This window comes from Oncorhynchus gorbuscha, unplaced genomic scaffold, assembly GCF_021184085.1.
Source record: "Oncorhynchus gorbuscha isolate QuinsamMale2020 ecotype Even-year unplaced genomic scaffold, OgorEven_v1.0 Un_scaffold_584, whole genome shotgun sequence".
NCBI classification, from domain to species: Eukaryota; Metazoa; Chordata; class Actinopteri; order Salmoniformes; family Salmonidae; genus Oncorhynchus; species Oncorhynchus gorbuscha.
Genome location: NW_025745417.1, coordinates 398,003 through 425,346, shown reverse-complemented (window position 1 = coordinate 425,346; position 27,344 = coordinate 398,003). Strand labels below are relative to the sequence as shown.

The 27,344-nt window shown below is 40.7% G+C and overlaps 1 protein-coding gene across 7 annotated transcripts in view; it reads right to left on the bottom strand.

Annotated features, from left to right (window-relative positions):
• Positions 1–27,344, bottom strand: part of LOC124018858 — a 292,551-nt gene that overhangs the window by 16,753 nt on the left and 248,454 nt on the right. Inside the window, exons 1-2 of one of the 7 annotated variants that reach the window (XM_046334160.1) lie at positions 13,785–13,875; positions 5,573–5,626 (exon numbers count right to left, since the gene is read on the bottom strand). The exons of 2 other annotated variants lie outside the window; for them this stretch is intronic. In XM_046334160.1, the coding sequence (XP_046190116.1) occupies positions 5,573–5,610 (38 nt within the window). In that variant the 5' untranslated portion in view covers positions 5,611–5,626; positions 13,785–13,875. Of the gene's footprint in view, positions 1–5,572; positions 5,629–13,632; positions 13,745–13,784; positions 13,876–27,344 lie in introns of those variants that run through there. 4 more of the 7 variants (XM_046334161.1, XM_046334164.1, XM_046334166.1 and 1 more) reach the window with 4 other exon arrangements.

Genomic DNA, 27,344 nt, shown 5'->3' with positions numbered 1-27,344 from the left:
TTTACACATGCTGTATATAGATCTACTGTATTTATTACCTCTCTTATCCTACCTCATTTACACATGCTGTATATAGATCTACTGTATTTATTACCTCTCTCATCCTACCTCATTTACACATGCTGTATATAGATCTACAGTATTTATTACCTCTCTCATCCTACCTCATTTACACATGCTGTATATAGATCTACTGTATTTATTACCTCTCTTATCCTACCTCATTTACACATGCTGTATATAGATCTACTGTATTTATTACCTCTCATCCTACCTCATTTACACATGCTGTATATAGATCTACTGTATTTATTACCTCTCTCATCCTACCTCATTTACACATGCTGTATATAGATCTACTGTATTTATTACCTCTCTTATCCTACCTCATTTACACATGCTGTATATAGATCTACTGTATTTATTACCTCTCTTATCCTACCTCATTTACACATGCTGTATATAGATCTACTGTATTTATTACCTCTCTTATCCTACCTCATTTACACATGCTGTATATAGATCTACTGTATTTATTACCTCTCTCATCCTACCTCATTTACACATGCTGTATATAGATCTACTGTATTTATTACCTCTCTTATCCTACCTCATTTACACATGCTGTATATAGATCTACTGTATTTATTACCTCTCTCATCCTACCTCATTTACACATGCTGTATATAGATCTACTGTATTTATTACCTCTCTTATCCTACCTCATTTACACATGCTGTATATAGATCTACTGTATTTATTACCTCTCTCATCCTACCTCATTTACACATGCTGTATATAGATCTACTGTATTTATTACCTCTCTCATCCTACCTCATTTACACATGCTGTATATAGATCTACTGTATTTATTACCTCTCTCATCCTACCTCATTTACACATGCTGTATATAGATCTACTGTATTTATTACCTCTCTTATCCTACCTCAAATGAGAACTGGTTAAATAAAGGTGTTCTCAACTGGCCTACCTGGTTAAATAAAGGTGTTCTCAACTAGCCCACCTGGTTAAATAAAGGTGTTCTCAACTAGCCCACCTGGTTAAATAAAGGTGTTCTCAACTAGCCTACCTGGTTAAATAAAGGTGTTCTCAACTAGCCCACCTGGTTAAATAAAGGTGAATTTAAAACATAACAAATTAAACAATATGACAGGGTGATAGACCGTTTTGTTCTTCTGGAATTTTGTTGCTGAGGGGAATCTCTTCTCTCACTGTGTTTTGGTCCATGCAGGTGGCTGTGACAGGGTGCTATTTCTTCTCTCACTCTGTTTTGGTTCATGCAGGTGACTGTGACAGGGTGCTATCTCTTATCTCACTCTGTCCAATTTGTAAGTCGCTCTGGATAAGAGCGTCTGCTAAATGACTTAAATGTAAATGTAAATGTTTTGGTTCATGCAGGTGACTGTGACAGGGTGCCATCTCTTCTCTCTGTTTTGGTCCATGCAGGTGACTGTGACAGGGTGCCATCTCTTCTCTCACTCTGTTTTGGTTCATGTAGGTGGCTGTGACAGGGTGCCATCTCTTCTCTCACTCTGTTTTGGTTCATGCAGGTGACTGTGACAGGGTGCCATCTCTTCTCTCACTCTGTTTTGGTTCATGTAGGTGGCTGTGACAGGGTGCCATCTCTTCTCTCTGTTTTGGTCCATGCAGGTGACTGTGACAGGGTGCCATCTCTTCTCTCACTCTGTTTTGGTTCATGCAGGTGACTGTGACAGGGTGCCATCTCTTCTCTCACTCTGTTTTGGTTCATGCAGGTGACAGGGTGCCATCTCTTCTCTCACTCTGTTTTGGTCCATGCAGGTGACTGTGACAGGGTGCCATCTCTTCTCTCACTCTGTTTTGGTTCATGCAGGTGACTGTGACAGGGTGCCATCTCTTCTCTCACTCTGTTTTGGTTCATGTAGGTGGCTGTGACAGGGTGCCATCTCTTCTCTCACTCTGTTTTGGTTCATGTAGGTGGCTGTGACAGGGTGCCATCTCTTCTCTCTGTTTTGGTCCATGCAGGTGACTGTGACAGGGTGCCATCTCTTCTCTCACTCTGTTTTGGTTCATGCAGGTGACTGTGACAGGGTGCCATCTCTTCTCTCACTCTGTTTTGGTTCATGCAGGTGACTGTGACAGGGTGCCATCTCTTCTCTCACTCTGTTTTGGTTCATGCAGGTGACTGTGACAGGGTGCCATCTCTTCTCTCACTCTGTTTTGGTTCATGTAGGTGACTGTGACAGGGTGCCATCTCTTCTCTCACTCTGTTTTGGTTCATGTAGGTGACTATGACAGGGTGCCATCTCTTCTCTCACTCTGTTTTGGTTCATGCAGGTGACTGTGACAGGGTGCCATCTCTTCTCTCACTCTGTTTTGGTTCATGTAGGTGACTGTGACAGGGTGCCATCTCTTCTCTCACTCTGTTTTGGTTCATGCAGGTGACTGTGACAGGGTGCCATCTCTTCTCTACTGTGGTGCATTGAGGTGGTTTAAATCTCTCCAGCTACTAAATGATTCATTTAAGTTTGACTTCAAGTGTCCGTGTGTTGAATTTCAACAACAAGTAGAGAAATCTGCTGACACACACACACACACACACACACACGCACACGCACACGCACACACGCACGCACGCACACACACACACACACACACACACACACACACACACACACACACACACACACACACACACACACACACACACACACACACACACACACACACACACACACACACACACACACACACACACACACACACACACACACACACACACACACACACACACACACACACACACACACACACACACACACACACACACACACACACACACACACACACATAAATCAGAACCATGGACTGCCACATATGTAGTTTACGTTGATTAGACTAAATAGTTGTTGGTATCTTTTAGTTGTAACTGTCTGTTAAATGCAATATGTGTTGTGGACTCCACCGGACAGACTCTCTGATTTAGTGATGAAACAAAGGTGTGGTTGAATTTAATCTGCCACTGTGTCTTCTTATTGTCTGGGCCTTAGGCTTATATATCATGGTTGCAAAGCATATGAACTAGCAGGTTATAGAGCAAACAATGTGGTGTACCATGTCCAATTTGTAAGTCGCTCTGGATAAGAGCGTCTGCTAAATGACTTAAATGTAAATGTAAATGTCTTCCCCAGTGATATTACCCACTATATTACCCACTATATTACCCACTATATTACCCACTATATTACCCACTATATTACCCACTATATTACCCACTATATTACCCACTATATTACCCACTATATTACCCACTATATTACCCACTATTATCACAACACATGTGTCGTACCATGTCTTCCCCAGTGATATTACCCAGGCACCACTGCAGCACCACTGCTGATTATTGTGTGACTTGTTCAGCTCATTTCTCCTCCTGAACCTTTTTAGACTTGGGGCCATAACAAAGGGGCTGAATACGTAATGATTCAAGACATTTCAGCTTTTCATTTAAATACATTTTGTAAAGACTTCGTAAAACATAATTCCACTTTGACATTATGGGGTGTTGTGTGTGTGTAGGCCAGTGACCCCAAAACATCTGAATGAATCCATTTTAAATTCAGGCTTTAACACAACAAAATATGGAACAAGGATGTGTGAATACTTTATGAAGACCTAAAATGGGGACTCCACTCTCTCCACTAAAGTTTTACAAACAATTAAACCCTTGTAAGGTGTCCAGCCTACTTGAAGAGCCCCGAAAATAATATTCAAAAGTTCGGTCCTTGGATAGAGAGAGGTTAAACACTAAAGTTACCGTCCATCTAGTGAAGAGAGGAGAACCAGACAGTGGAAGCTTTAAAGATAACTAACAAACATTTGTATATTGCACTGTTGACCTTATTTTAGCGCTCCAAAAACATAATACTTCCAGGTCAACTGTAATATGAATACCAAGGTAAAGCACAATTTCTCCCCTTGCATGAATGAAGGCAATGAGCAGCCAGTGGAAAATACTGAGCATAGGGGTTGACAATGTTCTGTAGTTAGTCATGATTGGCTCAGTGTTCTGTCACTCATGGAGACACTATGTCACCTCAACATCTACAGGGAGATCTCTAAAAATAAAGCCCATTGGATGCTGCCATAGAGTTACATTAGAATCACTAGCCTGCTATTCAGTGAGAGGTGGTCCAAGTCTTTTTCAAGCTTAAAATGATAAACATTCACCTGCAACACCATGGACCTCTGCTGAGTTCAAAACAACTGGGAAACTGGGAAATCTCAGATTTCAGTGAGCTCAAGACAACTGGGAACTCGAAACAAAACTAGCTCCAATTGAGAAAATAGGTCTTAAATCATCATCCAACCATAAATTCTAAGTCGGGGACTCTGTCCTTTCTCTAGAGCTCCGACCTGAAGATAAATGACGCCATTTTTCGACTTTGCTTTTTTCAGAGTTCCAAGTTGTCTTGAAAGCAACATAAATCCAGAGAAGGCCAGACTTTGATGACAAAGTTTGATGACAAAATTTGCCCACAAGAATCGCCGCGCCGCCCCTCCCTACACAGCCCTTATTGGAAGTGTTTCTACAATTCCCTATGGGGAATAATTTCCCTGTTTGACCGCTAGGTGTTATGGGTATTATGACACCTCCACTGTGGGGCTCTATAAAACTATTGGAACCATTTCCCTGTTTGACCGCTAGGTGTTATGGGTATTATGACACCTCCACTGTGGGGCTTTATAAAACTATTGGAACCATTTCCCTGTTTGACCGCTAGGTGTTATGGGTATTATGACACCTCCACTGTGGGGCTCTATAGATCAAATGAAATGGGAGAATCTAGAGAATGTAACAATATTAGTTTAATCTTGCTGTGATGTAACAATATTTGCTGTGATGTAACAATATTAGTTTAATCTTGTTGTGATGTAACAATATTCGCTGTGATGTAACAATATTCTCTGTGATGTAACAATATTCGCTGTGATGTAACAATATTCTCTGTGATGTAACAATATTCGCTGTGATGTAACAATATTCTCTGTGATGTAACAATATTCGCTGTGATGTAACAATATTCTCTGTGATGTAACAATATTCGCTGTGATGTAACAATATTCTCTGTGATGTAACAATATTCACTGTGATGTAACAATATTCGCTGTGATGTAACAATATTCTCTGTGATGTAACAATATTCGCTGTGATGTAACAATATTCGCTGTGATGTAACAATATTCGCTGTGATGTTCAGCCCCCAAAATGAAAATAAATACAAAATAGAATTGAACTAAGACCACTTTCTCTTGGTCACAGACGGACAACATCACTTAGTGTTTCCAGCTGAAGATGTAATGAATCTGCACACATTTGAATGGTGTCTCTGCACCACTCAGTTGACGTTTAGGAGAAAATATCAGACACTAAAATCTATGAATCTTAGAACAGTAATATTTTACACATGAAGGTACCCAGAAGACTTCATTTCTGATGGAAAAACACAAATGTGAATAAATGATGGATATAAATGCTTCATAAATTCTAAAAACAAAATTGTAATCTCACCTCTTAACGTTGGTGTCATGTTCCGCAGAGAGACTCATTTTCGAGCACTGACCCCTAAACACAATATACGAATATATGAACAATATATAATATAATATACGAATATATGAACAATATATAATATAATATACGAATATATGAACAATATATAATATAATATACGAATATATGAACAATATATAATATAATATAATATACGAATATATGAACAATATATAATATAATATACGAATATATGAACAATATATAATATAATATACGAATATATGAACAATATATAATATAATATAATATACGAATATATGAACAATATATAATATAATATAATATACGAATATATGAACAATATATAATATAATATAATATACGAATATATGAACAATATGGTTTTTCATTTCATTGCCTATGCCCAGTTAGCTATATGAACAATATGTTATTGAATGTGACTTGACTCCACCCAGTTAGCTATATGAACAACATGTTATTGAATGTGACTTGACTCCACCCAGTTAGCTATATGAACAATATGTTATAATGTGACTTGACTCCACCCAGTTAGCTATATGAACAACATGTTATAATGTGACTTGACTCCACCCAGTTAGCTATATGAACAACATGTTATTGAATGTGACCTGACTACACCCAGTTAGCTATATGAACAATATGTTATAATGTGACTTGACTCCACCCAGTTAGCTATATGAACAACATGTTATAATGTGACTTGACTCCACCCAGTTAGCTATATGAACAACATGTTATAATGTGACTTGACTCCACCCAGTTAGCTATATGAACAACATGTTATTGAATGTGACCTGACTACACCCAGTTAGCTATATGAACAATATGTTATAATGTGACTTGACTCCACCCAGTTAGCTATATGAACAATATGTTATAATGTGACTTGACTCCACCCAGTTAGCTATATGAACAACATGTTATTGAATGTGACCTGACTACACCCAGTTGGCTATATGAACAATATGTTATAATGTGACTTGACTCCACCCAGTTAGCTATATGAACAATATGTTATAATGTGACTTGACTACACCCAGTTAGCTATATGAACAACATGTTATTGAATGTGACTTGACTCCACCCAGTTAGCTATATGGACAATATGTTATTGAATGTGACTTGACTACACCCAGTTAGCTATATGAACAATATGTTATAATGTGACTTGACTCCACCCAGTTAGCTATATGAACAACATGTTATAATGTGACTTGACTCCACCCAGTTAGCTATATGAACAATATGTTATTGAATGTGACCTGACTACACCCAGTTAGCTATATGAACAATATGTTATAATGTGACTTGACTCCACCCAGTTAGCTATATGAACAACATGTTATTGAATGTGACTTGACTACACCCAGTTAGCTATATGAACAATATGTTATAATGTGACTTGACTACACCCAGTTAGCTATATGAACAATATGTTATAATGTGACTTGACTACACCCAGTTAGCTATATGAACAATATGTTATAATGTGACTTGACTACACCCAGTTAGCTATATGAACAATATGTTATAATGTGACTTGACTCCACCCAGTTAGCTATATGAACAATATGTTATAATGTGACTTGACTACACCCAGTTAGCTATATGAACAATATGTTATAATGTGACTTGACTACACCCAGTTAGCTATATGAACAATATGTTATAATGTGACTTGACTACACCCAGTTAGCTATATCAAATCAAATCAAATCAAATTTTATTTGTCACATACACATGGTTAGCAGATGTTAATGCGAGTGTAGCGAAATGCTTGTGCTTCTAGTTCCGACAATGCAGTGATAACCAACAAGTAATCTAACTAACAATTCCAAAAAAAACTACTGTCTTATACACAGTGTAAGGGGATAAGGAACATGTACATAAGGATATATGAATGAGTGATGGTACAGAGCAGCATACAGTAGATGGTATCGAGTACAGTATATACATATGAGATGAGTGTGTAGACAAAGTAAACAAAGTGGCATAGTTAAAGTGGCTAGTGATACATGTGTTACATAAGGATGCAGTCGATGTTGTAGAGTACAGTATATACATATGCATATGAGATGAATAATGTAGGGTAAGTAACATTATATAAGGTAGCATTGTTTAAAGTGGCTAGTGATATATTTACATCATTTCCATCAATTCCCATTATTAAAATGGCTGGAGTTGGGTCAGTGTCAATGACAGTGTGTTGGCAGCAGCCACTCAATGTTAGTGGTGGCTATTTAACAGTCTGATGGCCTTGAGATAGAAGCTGTTTTTCAGTCTCTCGGTCCCAGCTTTGATGCACCTGTACTGACCTCGCCTTCTGGATGATAGCGGGGTGAACAGGCAGTGGTTCGGGTGGTTGATGTCCTTGATGATCTTTATGGCCTTCCTGTAACAACGGGTGGTGTAGGTGTCCTGGAGTGCAGGTAGTTTGCCCCCGGTGATGCGTTGTGCAGTCCTCACTACCCTCTGGAGAGCCTTACGGTTGAGGGCGGAGCAGTTGCCGTACCAGGCGGTGATACAGCCCGCCAGGATGCTCTCGATTGTGCATCTGTAGAAGTTTGTGAGTGCTTTTGGTGACAAGCCAAATTTTTTCAGCCTCCTGAGGTTGAATAGGCGCTGCTGCGCCTTCTTCACGACGCTGTCAGTGTGAGTGGACCAATTCAGTTTGTCTGTGATGTGTATGCCGAGGAACTTAAACTAGCTACCCTCTCCACTACTGTTCCATCGATGTGGATAGGGGGTGTTCCCTCTGCTGTTTCCTGAAGTCCACAATCATCTCCTTAGTTTTGTTGACGTTGAGTGTGAGGTTATTTTCCTGACACCACACTCCAAGGGCCCTCACCTCCTCCCTGTAGGCCGTCTCGTCGTTGTTGGTAATCAAGCCTACCACTGTTGTGTCGTCCGCAAACTTGATGATTGAGTTGGAGGCGTGCGTGGCCACGCAGTCGTGGGTGAACAGGGAGTACAGGAGAGGGCTCAGAACGCACCCTTGTGGGGCCCCGTGTTGAGGATCAGCGGGAGGAGATGTTGTTGCCTACCCTCACCACCTGGGGGCGGCCCGTCAGGAAGTCCAGTACCCAGTTGCACAGGGCGGGGTCGAGACCCAGGGTCTCGAGCTTGATGACGAGCTTGGAGGGTACTATGGTGTTGAATGCCGAGCTGTAGTCGATGAACAGCATTCTCACATAGGTATTCCTCTTGTCCAGGTGGGTTAGGGCAGTGTGCAGTGTGGTTGAGATTGCATCGTCTGTGGACCTATTTGGGCGGTAAGCAAATTGGAGTGGGTCTAGGGTGTCAGGTAGGGTGGAGGTGATATGGTCCTTGACTAGTCTCTCAAAGCACTTCATGATGACGGAAGTGAGTGCTACGGGCGGTAGTCGTTTAGCTCAGTTACCTTAGCTTTCTTGGGAACAGGAACAATGGTGGCCCTCTTGAAGCATGTGGGAACAGCAGACTGGTATAGGGATTGATTGAATATGTCCGTAAACACACCGGCCAGCTGGTCTGCGCATGCTCGGAGGGCGCGGCTGGGGATGCCGTCTGGGCCTGCAGCCTTGCGAGGGTTAACACGTTTAAATGTCTTACTCACCTCAGCTGCAGTGAAGGAGAGACTGCATGTTTCCGTTGCAGGCCGTGTCAGTGGCACTGTATTGTCCTCAAAGCGGGCAAAAAAGTGATTTAGTCTGCCTGGGAGCAAGACATCCTGGTCCGTGACTGGGCTGGATTTCATCTTGTAGTCCGTGATTGACTGTAGACCCTGCCACATGCCTCTTGTGTCTGAGCCATTGAATTGAGATTCCACTTTGTCTCTGTACTGACGCTTAGCTTGTTTGATAGCCTTACGGAGTGAATAGCTGCACTGTTTGTATTCAGTCATGTTGCCAGACACCTTGCCCTGATTAAAAGCAGTGGTTCGAGCTTTCAGTTTCACGCGAATGCTGCCATCAATCCACGGTTTCTGGTTAGGGAATGTTTTTATCGTTGCTATGGGAACGACATCTTCGACGCACGTTCTAATGAACTCGCACACCGAATCAGCGTATGAACAATATGTTATAATGTGACTTGACTCCACCCAGTTAGCTATATGAACAACATGTTATAATGTGACTTGACTCCACCCAGTTAGCTATATGAACAATATGTTATTGAATGTGACTTGACTCCACCCAGTTAGCTATATGAACAACATGTTATAATGTGACTTGACTCCACCCAGTTAGCTATATGAACAATATGTTATAATGTGACTTGACTCCACCCAGTTAGCTATATGAACAATATGTTATTGAATGTGACTTGACTCCACCTAGTTAGCTATATGAACAACATGTTATAATGTGACTTGACTACACCCAGTTAGCTATATGAACAACATGTTATAATGTGACTTGACTCCACCCAGTTAGCTATATGAACAACATGTTATAATGTGACTTGACTACACCCAGTTAGCTATATGAACAACATGTTATAATGTGACTTGACTACACCCAGTTAGCTATATGAACAACATGTTATAATGTGACTTGACTACACCCAGTTAGCTATATGAACAACATGTTATAATGTGACTTGACTACACCCAGTTAGCTATATGAACAACATGTTATAATGTGACTTGACTACACCCAGTTAGCTATATGAACAACATGTTATTGAATGTGACTTGACTCCACCCAGTTAGCTATATGAACAACATGTTATAATGTGACTTGACTACACCCAGTTAGCTATATGAACAATATGTTATAATGTGACTTGACTCCACCCAGTTAGCTATATGAACAACATGTTTTTGAATGTGACTTGACTCCACCCAGTTAGCTATATGAACAATATGTTATAATGTGACTTGATTCCACCCAGTTAGCTATATGAACAATATGTTATAATGTGACTTGTAACCCACAGCAATACAACTGGAAAAACAGACGTCAGGCTAATACAGCTACTAGTTCATGTCAGGAAAATTACTCTTTATATTCACGTTGTTCATATTCATGGATGAACACGAATGAACAAGCGGAAAACAAAACGCATTGGAGAAGGTAAGCAGAAATTAAGATTTTGTATATATATAAATATTTGTCCAATGTATCAGAAGCCAGTTAGCCATCTGGCTAGTTAGCAAGGTAGCTAACTTTTGGACGTAACTGCGTTCAAATAAATGTAATGTTGTGACACAGCGGGGTAGTTTTTGAGTTTGTTACGATCATGTGTTTTAGATACACATGTGTATATTTAGTTACAGGCATTATTTTTTTAAATTGTGGTTAAGTTGTTTTTTTTGCGCAGAAGAATATGGAGAATTGTAACGTGTGTTGCTAGTGTCGAGGGCAAAACGGGTTGACAACTAGCTGGTTGGTTAGCTGGTTAGCTGGCTAGCTGGTTGGTTAGCTGGCTAGCTGGTTGGTTAGCTGGCTAGTTGGTTGGTTAGCTGGCTAGTTGGTTGGTAAGCTGGCTAGTTGGTTGGTTAGCTGGCTAGTTGGTAAGCTGGCTAGTTGGTTGGTTAGCTGGCTAGTTGGTTAGCTGGCTAGTTAGCTGGTTAGCTTCAGTTAGCCGATGTTCATAGCGACGGTAACGAGGTGGAAAACGGCAATGGGGCTTTTCGCCTCAGCGGCCTTTTGTTTTATACTGGCTTGTTTTGTTCTCCAAACGTACCATAAGACTTAAAAATGTTCTCTAAACGTGCCATGCTGCACAGTAAATTGACCAGCTTATGTTCGCATGTTACGTTAGGAAACAAACAGGTTAAGTCATTTTTTTACGGTGGCTAAGCTAACTCACATGACAAAAAAATAAACTAAATGTTTGCGCCCAACGTACTGTAAGGCATGCTATTCTCTGAAAGCTAGCTTAACGCGAACTAAAATAGCTGCAAGTTCTGTCCATATGCATTTTTATTCAAACTAAAATATTTGCCACATTGTATCTGTAATTTGCACATTGTAGCCACTGCACAGTCAAACGCGCTATCTGACACCTTTACAGGCAGCAGCAGCCAATAATCTGGGGGTGTGTTGGATGATACAAAACTCTGTGTCTGTGGTGCGACCGTCCTTCGCTCTGGAAACCTTTTGTCTAAAAGGACGTATCAAGACATATATATATATTATACTCACTGGATCCTACGCAAAAGCAAGCCACTGGGCGCAGATGTGTCGCTGAAAATGACTTTAGACCATTCTCGTTCATGACAATGACAGACGAAACTCCTTTTACAGGATTTTCGCCGATAATGGATGCAGAATGAACTGCCCCCCCCCTGATGAAATATCAAATCAGGGGTGATTTTAATTTCTGCCCTCCCATGCTGTTGCGGTATTTTGTAAAGCCTAATATCGGTACAATTCAGGTTGGTATTGATATCACACTATTGTTTTCAGTGAGGCGGCAATGATAACACTCAATCTATGCATAGAGTTTCAAGTAGGCCAACATTTTATTAAAAAATTATATTTTATATATGAAATTATATTTCTTACTAAATATGTCTCGAACCCTACCCTAAATAGTAAAAGCATAGAAAAAATGTGTGTAATAACGACCTTAATTACAAAAAGCATAGTGGATAAACCCCTAGGTTTTCAGTCTTAATCACAAACATGTTGAAAACAGCTACTAGTCCTTATATATTTTACCAGAAATATTTGCTTTACGCCATGAACTGTCATTTATTTGGCTCAATTACAGAATTCCCGGTTTGAATACGCTAATCAATATACTGAAATAAGTTCTAACCCTGCCTTCAATGATCATGTCATTACATGTATTTAGTATTCACGTGCCTTTTATTTATCTTACTGTAATAGCCTAGCCTACCTAATATTTAGTACCAACCTACGCCCTGGCATTCACTACGAGGCCCACAAGACCACGGTCTTTTCCGAATCCTCTTCGAGACCACAAAACATCATCACTTCTCAACAACAGTGACTCAATGACACTGAACTAAACACGACAAGTATCTTCTGGTTCAAGTGCAGCAGCTGGACAAAGATCAGCACGAGAGGAATAACAAATACAACATGTCTAGTGGCCTACTCTCTCCTATATATTCCGACCAGTCATTTGTTAACACGGGCATTCGCTTTCCATCTTGTTTGAGATTTATCCTTCTTTTTTTTGTGTGTGTGTAGTCAAGATTACATGAACATTACATTTATGAAGCAATTCACATATCCATTTTAATAGCAACCATGTCACCTGGTCGACGTATGTTCCAGTTTGACATCTCAGTTCATCAGAAGCTTTTAGCAGCAACCAGCGAGCAAAATGGTAATGACTTGCAAATGCGTCTTGGACTCTCACAATGAGTATAATGCCATGTTTTGGGCTAATTGGGTCATTCATTTATCATTAAGGCCTTTAATATCATTAGTAAAACTGACATTTATTTTTTATTATTTTTTTATATAGCTTTACCTGATTATAAAATAATTGGTAATTGGTTTCACAATAGCAGAGAATCATCTGTAGCACTGCTATTCAAGGCCTTGTAGAGAAAGGATGGCATTCCTATGGCTCTTGCAATGCCACGATAGTGGTTTTGATTCTCGGGACCACTCGTACATGTATGTACTCATGACTGTAAGTTGCTTACATTTTCCATTTAAACGTGTACATATTATACACCAGATTTCAACCTGCCAGGGTAGTGGGTTTGATTCCCGGGACCACCCATACGTAGAATGTATGCACACATGACTGTAAGTCGCTTTGGATAAAAGCGTCTGCTAAATGGCATATATTATTATTATTACTTGACTCCACCCAGTTAGCTATATGAACAATATGTTATAATGTGACTTGACTACACCCAGTTAGCTATATGAACAACATGTTATAATGTGACTTGACTACACCCAGTTAGCGCCATTTTGTATGATTGAACTGTCACGTAGCTGTCCCAGGTGAAATGGACTGTTAGATCTGAGTGTTTTACTGTCATTCACTAAACTAAAATTACACCATACATTTAATTTCTCTTCACACTTTATAATAATCCCTGGGAAGAGTCTTACCTTGTAGCCTGAATTCACAACCAGAACATGTCAAGTCATTGAAATATTCTGCTGAGAGAGCACCTTTCTGATGACAAGTGGCTCTGTATCTTCAACTTTCTACCAACATTATACCAACATCCTACATGAATAATCCCAGGTAGGATCCTTACCTTGCAGCCTGAATTCAAAACCAGAACATGTCAAGTCAGTTTCCTTTGTGTTGAGAAAGAAACCAAGGGAACAGTTTATTCACCTCCCCAATGTCAGGAAACTTTGTGTAATTTTTGTTACTGATTAATTTAGGATTTCATCAGTTCTGTTAAAGTTTAGTGGAACTGACCCCATGTCAGCATCATCAGAAACCCAGTTTAACCTGTTTACCAGAAAAGCCTTGGGTTTACAATAACATCTCTGTGTAGCTACTGCTTTTCTGCAGTCAAAATACCTAGTGACCTCATGGTGGAATGTTATTCATATTGTATCATTATTACCTAGTGACCTCATGGTGGAATGTTATTCATATTGTATCATTATTACCTAGTGACCTCATGGTGGAATGTTATTCATATTGTATCATTATTACCTAGTGACCTCATGGTGGAATGTTATTCATATTGTATCATTATTACCTAGTGACCTCAAGGTGGAATGTTATTCATATTGTATCATTATTACCTAGTGACCTCATGGTGGAATGTTATTCATATTGTATCATTATTACCTAGTGACCTCATGGTGGAATGTTATTCATATTGTATCATTATTACCTAGTGACCTCATGGTGGAATGTTATTCATATTGTATCATTATTACCTAGTGACCTCATGGTGGAATGTTATTCATATTGTATCATTATTACCTAGTGACCTCATGGTGGAATGTTATTCATATTGTATCATTATTACCTAGTGACCTCATGGTGGAATGTTATTCATATTGTATCATTATTACCTAGTGACCTCATGGTGGAATGTTATTCATATTGTATCATTATTACCTAGTGACCTCATGGTGGAATGTTATTCATATTGTATCATTATTACCTAGTGACCTCATGGTGGAATGTTATTCATATTGTATCATTATTACCTAGTGACCTCATGGTGGAATGTTATTCATATTGTATCATTATTACCTAGTGACCTCATGGTGGAATGTTATTCATATTGTATCATTATTACCTAGTGACCTCATGGTGGAATGTTATTCATATTGTATCATTATTACCTAGTGACCTCATGGTGGAATGTTATTCATATTGTATCATTATTACCTAGTGACCTCATGGTGGAATGTTATTCATATTGTATCATTATTACCTAGTGACCTCATGGTGGAATGTTATTCATATTGTATCATTATTACCTAGTGACCTCATGGTGGAATGTTATTCATATTGTATCATTATTACCTAGTGACCTCATGGTGGAATGTTATTCATATTGTATCATTATTACCTAGTGACCTCATGGTGGAATGTTATTCATATTGTATCATTATTACCTAGTGACCTCATGGTGGAATGTTATTCATATTGTATCATTATTACCTAGTGACCTCATGGTGGAATGTTATTCATATTGTATCATTATTACCTAGTGACCTCATGGTGGAATGTTATTCATATTGTATCATTACCTAGTGACCTCATGGTGGAATGTTATTCATATTGTATCATTATTACCTAGTGACCTCATGGTGGAATGTTATTCATATTGTATCATTATTACCTAGTGACCTCATGGTGGAATGTTATTCATATTGTATCATTATTACCTAGTGACCTCATGGTGGAATGTTATTCATATTGTATCATTATTACCTAGTGACCTCATGGTGGAATGTTATTCATATTGTATCATTATTACCTAGTGACCTCATGGTGGAATGTTATTCATATTGTATCATTATTACCTAGTGACCTCATGGTGGAATGTTATTCATATTGTATCATTATTACCTAGTGACCTCATGGTGGAATGTTATTCATATTGTATCATTATTACCTAGTGACCTCATGGTGGAATGTTATTCATATTTTTTATAATTTCATAATTAATAAAGAATTCATTTTTTTATGCCTAAAATCCGGTGTTTCTCTGCCAAAGGGGTTTGCTGTATTTCAGTCATCTGTGATGTATATAAAGTGTAATATTGGGGTGAAAAACCCCCAAATGGAATCCATTTCAACTCCATATCTGACATGGTACAGGTGTCTTCTTTCTTTAAGCCCAGAACCATGTGTTTGAGGTGATACCTTTGTTTCAGAGTAGATTTGGTTAAGACTTCCAAGAAACACTGTGTGACCCTGATTCAGACCACTGCATTTCCAGGTTAATCATTAAAAACAACCGTATGAACAACTAGCAGTCTCCAGGACCAGTGATTCAAGTCTGAGTATCTGTCCCAAAGTGGCACCCTGTTCCCTATATAGTGCACTACTTTGACCAGGGCCCATAGGGCTGTGTGGTGCATTATGGGGAATAGTAGTACACTACTTTAGACCAAAGCTCTATAACACCCTATTGCCTACATAGTGTAGTACACTACTTTAGACCAGAGCTCTATAACACCCTATTCCCTACATACTGTGGTACACTACTTTAGACCAGAGCTCTATAACACCCTATTCCCTACATACTGTGGTACACTACTTTAGACCAGAGCTCTATAACACCCTATTCCCTACATACTGTGGTACACTACTTTAGACCAGAGCTCTATAACACCCTATTCCCTACATACTGTGGTACACTACTTTAGACCAGAGCTCTATAACACCCTATTGCCTACATAGTGTAGTACACTACTTTAGACCAGAGCTCTATAACACCCTCTTCCCTACATACTGTGGTACACTACTTTAGACCAGAGCTCTATAACACCCTATTCCCTACATACTGTGGTACACTACTTTAGACCAGAGCTCTATAACACCCTATTCCCTACATAGTGTAGTACACTACTTTGACCAGAGCTCTATAACACCCTATTCCCTACATAGTGTAGTGCACTACTTTGACCAGAGCTCTATAACACCCTATTCCCTACATACTGTAGTACACTACTTTGACCAGAGCTCTATAACACCCTATTCCCTACATAGTACACTACTTTAGACCAGAGCTCTATAACACCCTATTCCCTACATACTGTGGTACACTACTTTAGACCAGAGCTCTATAACACCCTATTCCCTACATACTGTGGTACACTACTTTAGACCAGAGCTCTATAACACCCTATTGCCTACATAGTGCACTACTTTGACCAGAGCTCTATAAAAAACAACTGTGACGCTTACATGGCAAAGAGCCACTAACAAAGTTAACTTCCCACACTGAAAGAAGGGAAAGGGGCTACCTAAGTATGGATCCCAATCAGAGACAACGATACACAGCTGTCCCTGAACCATACCCAGCCAAAACTTAGAAATAAAGAAATGTAGAAAACAAAACATAGAATGCCCACCCCACATCACACCCTGTCCAAACCAATCAGAGACAACGATACACAGCTGTCCCTGAACCATACCCAGCCAAAACATAGAAATAAAGAAACACAGAAAACAAAACATAGAATGCCCACCCCAGTCACACCCTGACCAAACCAATCAGAGACAACGATAGACAGCTGTCCCTGAACCATACCCAGCCAAAACATAGAAATAAAGAAACACAGAAAACAAAACATAGAATGCCCACCCCACATCACACCCTGTCCAAACCAATGAGAGACAACGATAGACAGCTGTCCCTGAACCATACCCAGCCAAAACATAGAAATAAAGAAACGTAGAAAACAAAACATAGAATGCCCACCCCACATCACACCCTGACCTAACCAAATAGAGACAGAAAAAGGATGACTGAGTGTTATCCAGTCTTCTCTCTCTCTCTCTCTCTGCCACAATGATGGGATTGTTTTGTGACCATGAATGTAAGAATGACAAACTAACAAAAACTGTTTATTTGTCTTCCTCCAGTGGCAGGTTGTGATAATGTCTGTAGTATCTCCCTCTGTCTCTTCGCTCCTCTCTCCGTCTCCACACTCCCCTATCTCTCACAAACATAGACTCTGACCTATCCAATGAGCCAAACTGGTTAAAGAATCCGCCCCCCCTGTCTCTCTCTCACTCTCTCTCACTCCCTCTCTCTCTTTCTCCCCCCCCCCTCCTCTTTCTCTCCCCCCCCCCCTCTCTACCCCCCCCTCTCTCTCACTGTGTAGACCTGCCAGGCTGCTAACCCTAAACCAACCCTAACCCAATCCTAACCCAACCCAAAACTAACCTAACCCAACACTAACCTAACCCAACCCTAAACCAACCCTAACCCAATCCTAACCCAACCCAACCCAAACCTAACCCTAACCCAACTATATCCTTAACCCTAACCCTAACCCAACCCAACACTAACCTAACCCTAACCCAATCCTAACCCAACCCAACCCAAACCTATCCCAATCCAATCCTAACCCAACCCAACACTAACCTAACCCTAACCCAACTATATCCTTAACCCTAACCCTAACCCAACCCAACACTAACCTAACCCTAACCCAATCCTAACCCAAACCAACTCTAACCTAACCCTAACCCTAAACCAACCCTAACCCAATCCTAACCCAACCCAAAACTATCCTAACCCAACACTAACCTAACCCAACACTAAACCAACCCTAACCCAATCCTAACCCAAACCAACACTAACCTAACCCTAACCCTAAACCAACTCTAACCCAATCCTAATCCAACCCAACACTGACCCTAAACCAACCCTAACCCAATCCTAACCCAACCCAACACTAACCTAACCCAACCCAACACTAACCTAACCCAACCCAACACTAAACTAACCCTAAACTAACCCAACCCAACACTAACCTAACCCTAAACCAACCCTAACCCAATCCTAACCCAACCCAACACTAACCTAACCCTAACCCTAAACCAACCCTAACCTAATCCTAACCCAAACCAACACTAACCCTAATCCAACACTAATCCAACCCTAATCCAGCCCTAACCCAACCCAACCCTAATCCAACACTAACCCTAACCCTAACCCTGGCTTCAACCCAACCCTACTCGCAACCCTAACCATATCATTAACCCTAACCACACCCTAACACCAACCTAACCCTAACCCAACCCAACTCTAACCCTAACCAAAACCTAACCTGAACACCAACCCAACCCTAACACTAACCCTAACCAAACCCTAACCCAACTATATCCTTAACCCTAACCATAAACCTAACCCAACCCAACCCTAACCTAACCCTAACCTAATCCTAACCCTAACCCAACCCAACACTAACCCTAACCCTTAACCAACCCTAACCTAACCCTAACCCAACCCAACACTAACCTAACCCTAACCCAACTATATCCTTAACCCTAACCCAACCCAACAATAACCTAACCCTAACACTAACCCTAAACCAACCCTAACCCAATCCTAACCGAACCCAACACTAACCTAACCCAACCCAACCCTAACCAAACCCTAACCCAACTATATCCTTAACCCTAATCATAAATCTAACCCAACCCAACACTAACCTAACCCTAACCTAATCCTAACCCAACCCAACACTAACCTAACCCAACCCAAACCTAACCCAATCCTAACCCAACCCAACACTAACCTAACCCTAACCCAACTATATCCTTAACCCTAACCCTAACCCAACCCAACAATAACCTAACCCTAACACTAAACCTAAACCAATGCTAACCCAATCCTAACCGAACCCAACACTAACCTAACCCTAAACCAACCCTAACCCAATCCTAACCCAACCCAACACTAACCTAAGCCTAACCCAATCCTAACCCAACCCAACACTAACCTGAACCTAACCCTAAACCAAACCTAACCCAATCCTAACCCAACCCAACACTAACCTAAGCCTAACCCAATCCTAACCCAATCCAACAATAACCTGAACCTAACCCTAAACCAAACCGAACCCATTCCTAACCCAACCCAAAACTAACCTAACCCAACACTAACCTAACCCTAAACCAACCCTAACCCAATCCTAACCCAACCCTATCCCAATCCAAACCCAACCCAACACTAACCCTAACCCTAAACCAACCCTAACCTAATCCTAACCCAACCCAACAATAACCTAACCCTAACCCAACTATATCCTTAACCCTAACCCTAACCCAACCCAACAATAACTGAACCCTAACACTAACCCTAAACCAACCCTAACCCAATCCTAACCAAACCCAACACTAACCTAACCCAACCCAACCCTAACCAAACCATAACCCAACTATATCCTTAACCCTAAACATAAACCTAACCCAACCCAACCCTAACCTAACCTAACCCTAACCTAATCCTAACCCAACCCAACACTAACCTAACCCAACCCAAACCTAACCCAATCCTAACCCAACCCAACACTAACCTAACCCTAACCCAACTATATCCTTAACCCTCACCCTAACCCAACCCAACAATAACCTAACCCTAACACTAACTGTAAACCAACGCTAACCCAATCCTAACCGAACCCAACACTAACCTAACCCTAAACCAACCCTAACCCAATCCTAACCCAACCCAACACTAACCTAAGCCTAACCCAATCCTAACCCAACCCAACACTAACCTGAACCTAACCCTAAACCAAACCTAACCCATTCCTAACCCAACCCAACACTAACCTAAGCCTAACCCAATCCTAACCCAACCCAACAATAACCTGAACCTAACCCTAAACCAAACCTAACCCATTCCTAACCCAAACCAAAACTAACCTAACCCAACCCAAACCTATCCCAATCCAAACCCAACCCAACACTAACCTAACCCTAACCCAACTATATCCTTAACCCTAACCCTAACCCAACCCAACACTAACCTAACCCTAACCCAATCCTAACCCAAACCAACACTAACCTAACCCTAACCCTAAACCAACCCTAACCCAATCCTAACTCAACCCAACACTAACCTAACCCTAACCCTAAACCAACCCTAACCTAATCCTAACCCAACCCAACACTAACCCTAAACCAACCCTAACCTAATCCTAACCCAACCCAACACTAACCCTAACCCTAAACCAACCCTAACCCAATCCTAACCCAACCCAACACTAACCTAACCCTAACTCAGTGGTTCTTAACCTGGGTTCGATCGAACCCCAGGGGTTCGGTGAGTCAGTCTCAGGGTTCCGGAGGTCAAGACACACATCCGACTCATATGATTCCTGTTGACACGCCCAACTTGGCCATCATTGACTGCAGGTGATCACGCTAACCTAACCTATCTGTGCTGCAGGGACCCAGTAGTCTACTTGTGACTGTCGTGATGGTATGTCTTGTGATTTCTTTCTTAATATTTGAATCCCTTCACACTTACTATGTCAGGCAAAAAATGAAAGTGGTTGGACGCATATGTACAATATGGATTCACATGTATAACGGAACGTGATGGGAGTCAGTGTCCTAACTGCATGATTTGCAATGCCAATGAGCTTGCAAAGTCTCTCCACGGATACTTCCCTACAAGAGAGTCATATCCAGCATGGGCGAGACAGCCGTTCACGTTTAGTGTTGAGACAACAGATGTCAATGATGAATACCTCAATGAAATCATTGAAATTCAGCAGAGCCAGGTTCAACAGCAACTCTTCAGAACAACAACGCTTTCATAATTTTGGTGTCAACAAATGGTAACGTACCCTGTTATTGCTAAGAAAGCTCTTGAGATTTTCATACCGTTTGTTACAACATCTATGCGAGCAATCCTTTGAGGATGCTGGACATAAAAACAAAGAAAAGGAACAGACTTTGTTGCGAAAATAACATGAGAGTGGCACTTGCCAAGGTGAACCCGCATTTCTGAACTGGTCTCTGAAAGGCAACAGCAGAAGTCACACTGATTTACAGTAAATATTCATTATTATGTTTTTGTTTTTGTGTGAAAATCATGTTTTGATGATTTTGTTCTTTGAACACAGTGATGTTGACGCACGGTTCATTTTGTGCACCAGTAAAATATATACCTATGTTTTGAATTTGAAAAAATCATAATTTATTTTTCCACTTAAGGGTTCGGTGAATGTGCATATGAAACTGGTGGGGTTCAGTACCTCCAACAAGGTTAAGAAACACTGCCCTAACCCAACTATATCCTTAACCCTAACCCTAACCCATATCCCTAACCCTAACCCTAAACCTAACCCAACCCAACCCAACACTAACCTAACCCAACCCAACACTAACCCAATCGGACCCAACCCAACACTAACCTAACCCTAACCCAACTATATCCTTAACCCTAACCATAAACCTAACCCAACCCAACACTAACCTAACCCAATCCAAACCCAACTCTTAACCCTATCCCAAAACTAAACCTAACCCAACCATAACCCAACGTCAACTCTAACCCTAACCCAAACCTAACCTTATAACACTAACCCAACCCTAATCCTAAACCAACTCAATCCTTAACCCTAACCCAACCCTAACTCAACCCTAACCCTAATCCAACCCTAACCTAACCCTAACTCAACCCTAACCCAACCCTAACTCAACACTAACCCTAACCCAACCCTAACCCTAACACCAACCCAACCCTAATCCAACACTAACCCTAACCCAACTCTATCCTTAACCCTAACCCTAACCCTAGCTTCAACCCAACCCTATTCGCAACCCTAACCATATCTTTGACCCTAACCACACCGTAACACCAACCTAACCCTAACCCAACCCCAACCCCAACCCCAACCCTAACCAACCCAACTCTAACCCTAACCAAAACCTAACCTGAACACCATCCCAACCCTAACCCTAACCCTAAACAAATCCTAACCCAACTATATCCTTAACCCTAACCATAAACCTAACCCAACCCAACCCTAACCTAATCCTAACCCAACTCAACACTAACCTAACCCAACCCAACACTAACCTAACCCTAACCCAACTATATCCTTAACCCTAACTTAACCCAACCAGACACTAACCCAATCCTAACACTAACCCTAGCCTAACCCTAACCCAATCCTAACCCAACCCAACACTAACCTAACCCAATCCAAACCTAACCCAATCCTAACCCAACCCAACACTAACCCTAACCCTAACCCTAACCCTAACCCTAACCCAACTATATCCTTACCCCTAACCCAACCCAACACTAACCCATTTCTAACCCAATCCAACCCTAACCCAACCCTAACCCAACACAACACTAACCTAACCCTAACCCAACTATATACTTAACCCTAACCCTAAACCTAACCCAACCCAACCCAACACTAACCCAACCCAACACTAACTCAATCCTAACCCAACCCAACCTTAACCTAACCCAACCCAACACTAACCCTAACCTAATAGAAAATCCTAACCCAACTAAACACTTTGAACCTATGTCTGTGACCCAAACCTAACCCAATCCAACACAAACCTAAAGAAACCCTAAACCAACTCTAGAACTCAATCCTAAAAACCCTGCACTAATCCACAAGATGTCACTATCCTTAATTCTGCTTCAACCCAACCCTATTCACAACCCTAACCATATCCTGCAGGTGAACCACACCCTAACACCAAAACCTAACCCTAACCCAACCCCAACCCTAACCAACCCAACACTAACCCTAACCAAAACCTAACCTGAACACCAACCCAACCCTAACCCTCGAACCATAACACTAAACAACCCTGGAACTCCTTGAACAGCAACCCTGAATCCAGCAGGTTGCCTCGGGAACCCTAACCAGACAACTCTATCCAATCCTGCTCAACCCTGACCATCTGAGCAAAACCGACAACAGGAGCGTTACACAATTATATGGTTGGTTTGGCAAGGAACCTGACAGGCTAGGGGGGAAACACTTTTGGATGAAATAGGGACTCTAATCAGGGAAAAGGATCTTTCCCAGATGGGAATATATGCTAAATGATGATTACTGGTGGATAGAAACACTCTGGGAGTTTTTAAAACTGTTTGAATTATGTCTGTGAGTATAAGAACTCATATGGCAGACACAAACCTGAGAAGAAATAGAAACAGGAAGTGAGAACTCAATATAGAAAAGCAGTGCCACATCCACAAGATGTCACTGTCTGTAGATTCTGGTTGTATGATTCTAAATGACAAAACATGACACATAATAGCTCTTTTGGTGGGTGGTCTGGTAGAAAGCCTCGGTCTCGTTGCGCGCGGTCACGAGAGAGAGTGTACTTGCGTTTCTGTTGAAGGAATTTAATTCCTCTGTTTCAATTCCCAATTAAAATTAAACACTCTGTCAATTCATAAGGATTTGTAAGACCCTTATTTTATAGGAATGGACAGAGTCCCAGTCTTAAAGTCAAGTAACAGCCTTTATTCAAGAGACTACTGAGTACATACACATTTTACCACAAGTTATAAACTGAAAATGACGTCAGCGTTTTCTAAATGTTCCGTCTCTTCTTGACACTGGTAGAAAGGCTCTATAGATCTCAAGCCTTCCCTCCTCACCTAGAGCCAAGGTCAGTCAGTGTAGATAAGCATTCTAGACAGTCTGGAGATAGTTCATTCATTTGTTCCAATGAACAGACTGTCATTGTTCTAAACTCTTGACTACATTATATTCAATACTGGGAGCAAGAGAGAAAATTCGCCATAATTGTTTCTCAGGCCTACATCAGAATCATAACTCTTCTTATCAGGATTTTCGTTACAATCATAAAAAAACAGTCTATTATTGAAACGGGATACAACCTAGCCTCCCTAAACATCAAAAATGGTCTCTTCAAACATAAATTCCCCGCAACTGAAGGATCCAGATTCATCCACTTGTCCTGTAGACAATCAGCACTCCGCGGGTCAGAACCTGGAATCCCCTGGTACCTCACCATCTATTGTCATCGATTTCCTGGAAATAAGGCCTCATACACAGGGAATTAGACAACAGCCCCATAAAACTAAACAGTCACACAGGTGAATGTAGCCCATAATACAGTGATCATAATATTATTTTTTTTCGAACATACTATCAAACCCAATTAGTCAGAGAAGTATCCACCCCAGAGTTTTCTGCCAACCCGTGAGCCAGGGTGGTCAAACCAGCTGAGGCTTTGGGCACTGATTCGTCCGGAGCTGTGTTATTTGGGATGTAAGCACAAACATGGTCCCAATAATCACGCATACTTCTCCCTTTTCAGCCAATAACATATCTAATGCAATTATATTCTGCCAAGCCATCAGGCTGGTTGCTTCAGTCTGTTCTGCAAAACCTTTAATAGCATCTCTGGTATACTTGTTAAAGCTCTGTTGATTATCATAAATATAATTAATCCAGTCCACGTTCTTATTGAGAGTAGACCACCCGGAAATACTTAACTCTAATCCTGCTAGGATCTGATTTCTTGCTTTGAACTCATCTAGCCCCCCCGTGGAACCCCAATGTTATCAATGTATACTTTGTCATCAAGAGACCCGGATGGAGTAACTCTTTTTCCCATTTGGCTAAACTTCATGTCTTGGTGTTGAATGAGTGTGAAAGGCATTCCCAAATGTACAAAGTAGCATAATCCTGTCCAATCTGTCGGTAAAACCTCGCCCTGACATCATTTCCCAAGAGTACTGTACCAAACGGTAATAATCTCCTCCGGTCACTGTAAAGGGAGGAAGTCTTGATTTAAGGGGAACCTGGGGATATAAATAGTGCAATCAATACAACTGTCATTATCTGGCATTCCTGCTTTCGTGAACAGCAAGAGCCAGACACATCTTCACTTCTATGAACAAAAACAGGGGTGATAGGACAGGTAGGATTACCACTCTCCGCATACTCAGGTGGGACGTGCTGTATCAGGAATATGGCACCCACGATAAGACAGCTCAGACGAACAGCGCCCATGTGAAGCCCCACCCTCTCCCCGAGAACACATCATTAGCAAGAGCCAGACACACCTTCACTTCTATGAACAAAAACAGGGGTGAAATGACAGAAAGGATTTTCTTCATTCGAGAGATGGCCTCCGGAATTCTGTTAATTCCAGTTCTCCTCTCGAACACTGTTTATTGTTCACAATTGTTTATGTCTTACCCTCCCGCCTTGTGATATGAATCCGGGTAGCTCTTTCAGCTAACTGTCACCAGGAGTCCTTGGTATGGTCCCCCCAACAAGCCTCAGGGACTGTATTGAGTGACTTCACCTGTAGTTCACCTGTAATGCATAAAATCCTGGACATGCAGGCTTGGTTAACAAACAGTTTTTCATATGATTTATCTGATTATATCTTTAACTTCTATGCCTATTTGTTAGCTACATTTTTATTTTATTATCTGTTTATTATCCAATAGGCCACTACTTACCCCCTTTTGATACCTGGCTCTGCCCAGGTAACAACCTTATCTACCTTAAATAATGACTTAGGTAGGATTAGTAAATTATCCTTATATTCTGACATTATCATGTATGTCCAATTCTCCCTTGGGCATCCATTAATCCCAATCCTGTATCAATTCTCTGTCCAGTGTCTTATCTAGTTTAAGAAGTATCTGTGCTATTTATATATGTTATTAAATATATATATTTACCCATTTAAACAGTAATTCCTTTCTCTCCTATCTCTCAAACGCCACTAAGCGTCTCACTGTTTGACTATCTAAAATCATTGATTTTAGAAAAAACATGTCTATAAGTGGCAATCTCTAAAGTCCTTACATGTCCTTAATCAATCTATCTTAATCCTTACCAAAATCCTAAATCATCACAGATGTCATATATTCCTGTCAAATGTAATACTATTTAAATAAAAACCTCCTAATGGTCAAACAAAGCCAAAATTAATGCTAACCATATTCAAAATCCTTCTTACACTTACAAGCTCTTTCCTTCAGAGATCCTCAGTATTCTATCTGACAATAACATGAATTTAATATATGAGGCATAGTGTGGAATACCTTATCTACAGTAATTTATCACCCCTAAGAACTAAAACATATTTTTCTATGTAATTTACTGCCCTATTGGCTTAACCGGTTAAGACTCTAGGGGCAGTATTTCATTTTTGGATAAAAAGACGTGCCCGTTTTTAGCGCAATATTTTGTCACGAAAAGATGCTCGACTATGCTTGGAATTGATAGTTTTGGAAAGAAGACACTCTGACGATTCCAGAACTGCAAAGATTTTCACTGTGAGTGCCTTAGAACAAAACCTACAGGCAAAACCAAGATGTTTGAGCGACCAGGAAATCAACAGGATTTCTGATGGCACGTTTTCCATGATCGCCTTATATGGCTGTGAATGCGACAGGAATGAACGGACACTTCCTATCGTTTCCCCAAGGTGTCTGCAGCATTGTGACGTATTTGTAGGCATATCATTGGAAGATTGACCATAAGAGACTACATTTACCAGGGGTCCCGCACGGTGTCTGTGTGGAAATTGGTGCGTAAAAGTCAGGTACCAGTATTTTTCCATCCGAATCTGAGAACAATGCAGGCTTCCAGGAATGGCATTTCAATGAAGAGATATATGACAAAACACCTTGAGGATGGATTCAAACAACGTTTTCCATGTTTCAGTCGATATTATGGAGTTAATTCGGAAAAAAGTTTGACGTGTAGGTGACTGAATTTTCGGTTAGTTTCGGTAGCCAAATGCATAGTAACAAAACGGAACGTTGTGTCCTACACAAGCATCTTTCAGGAAAAACTGGACATCTGCTATGTAACTGAGAGTCTCCTCA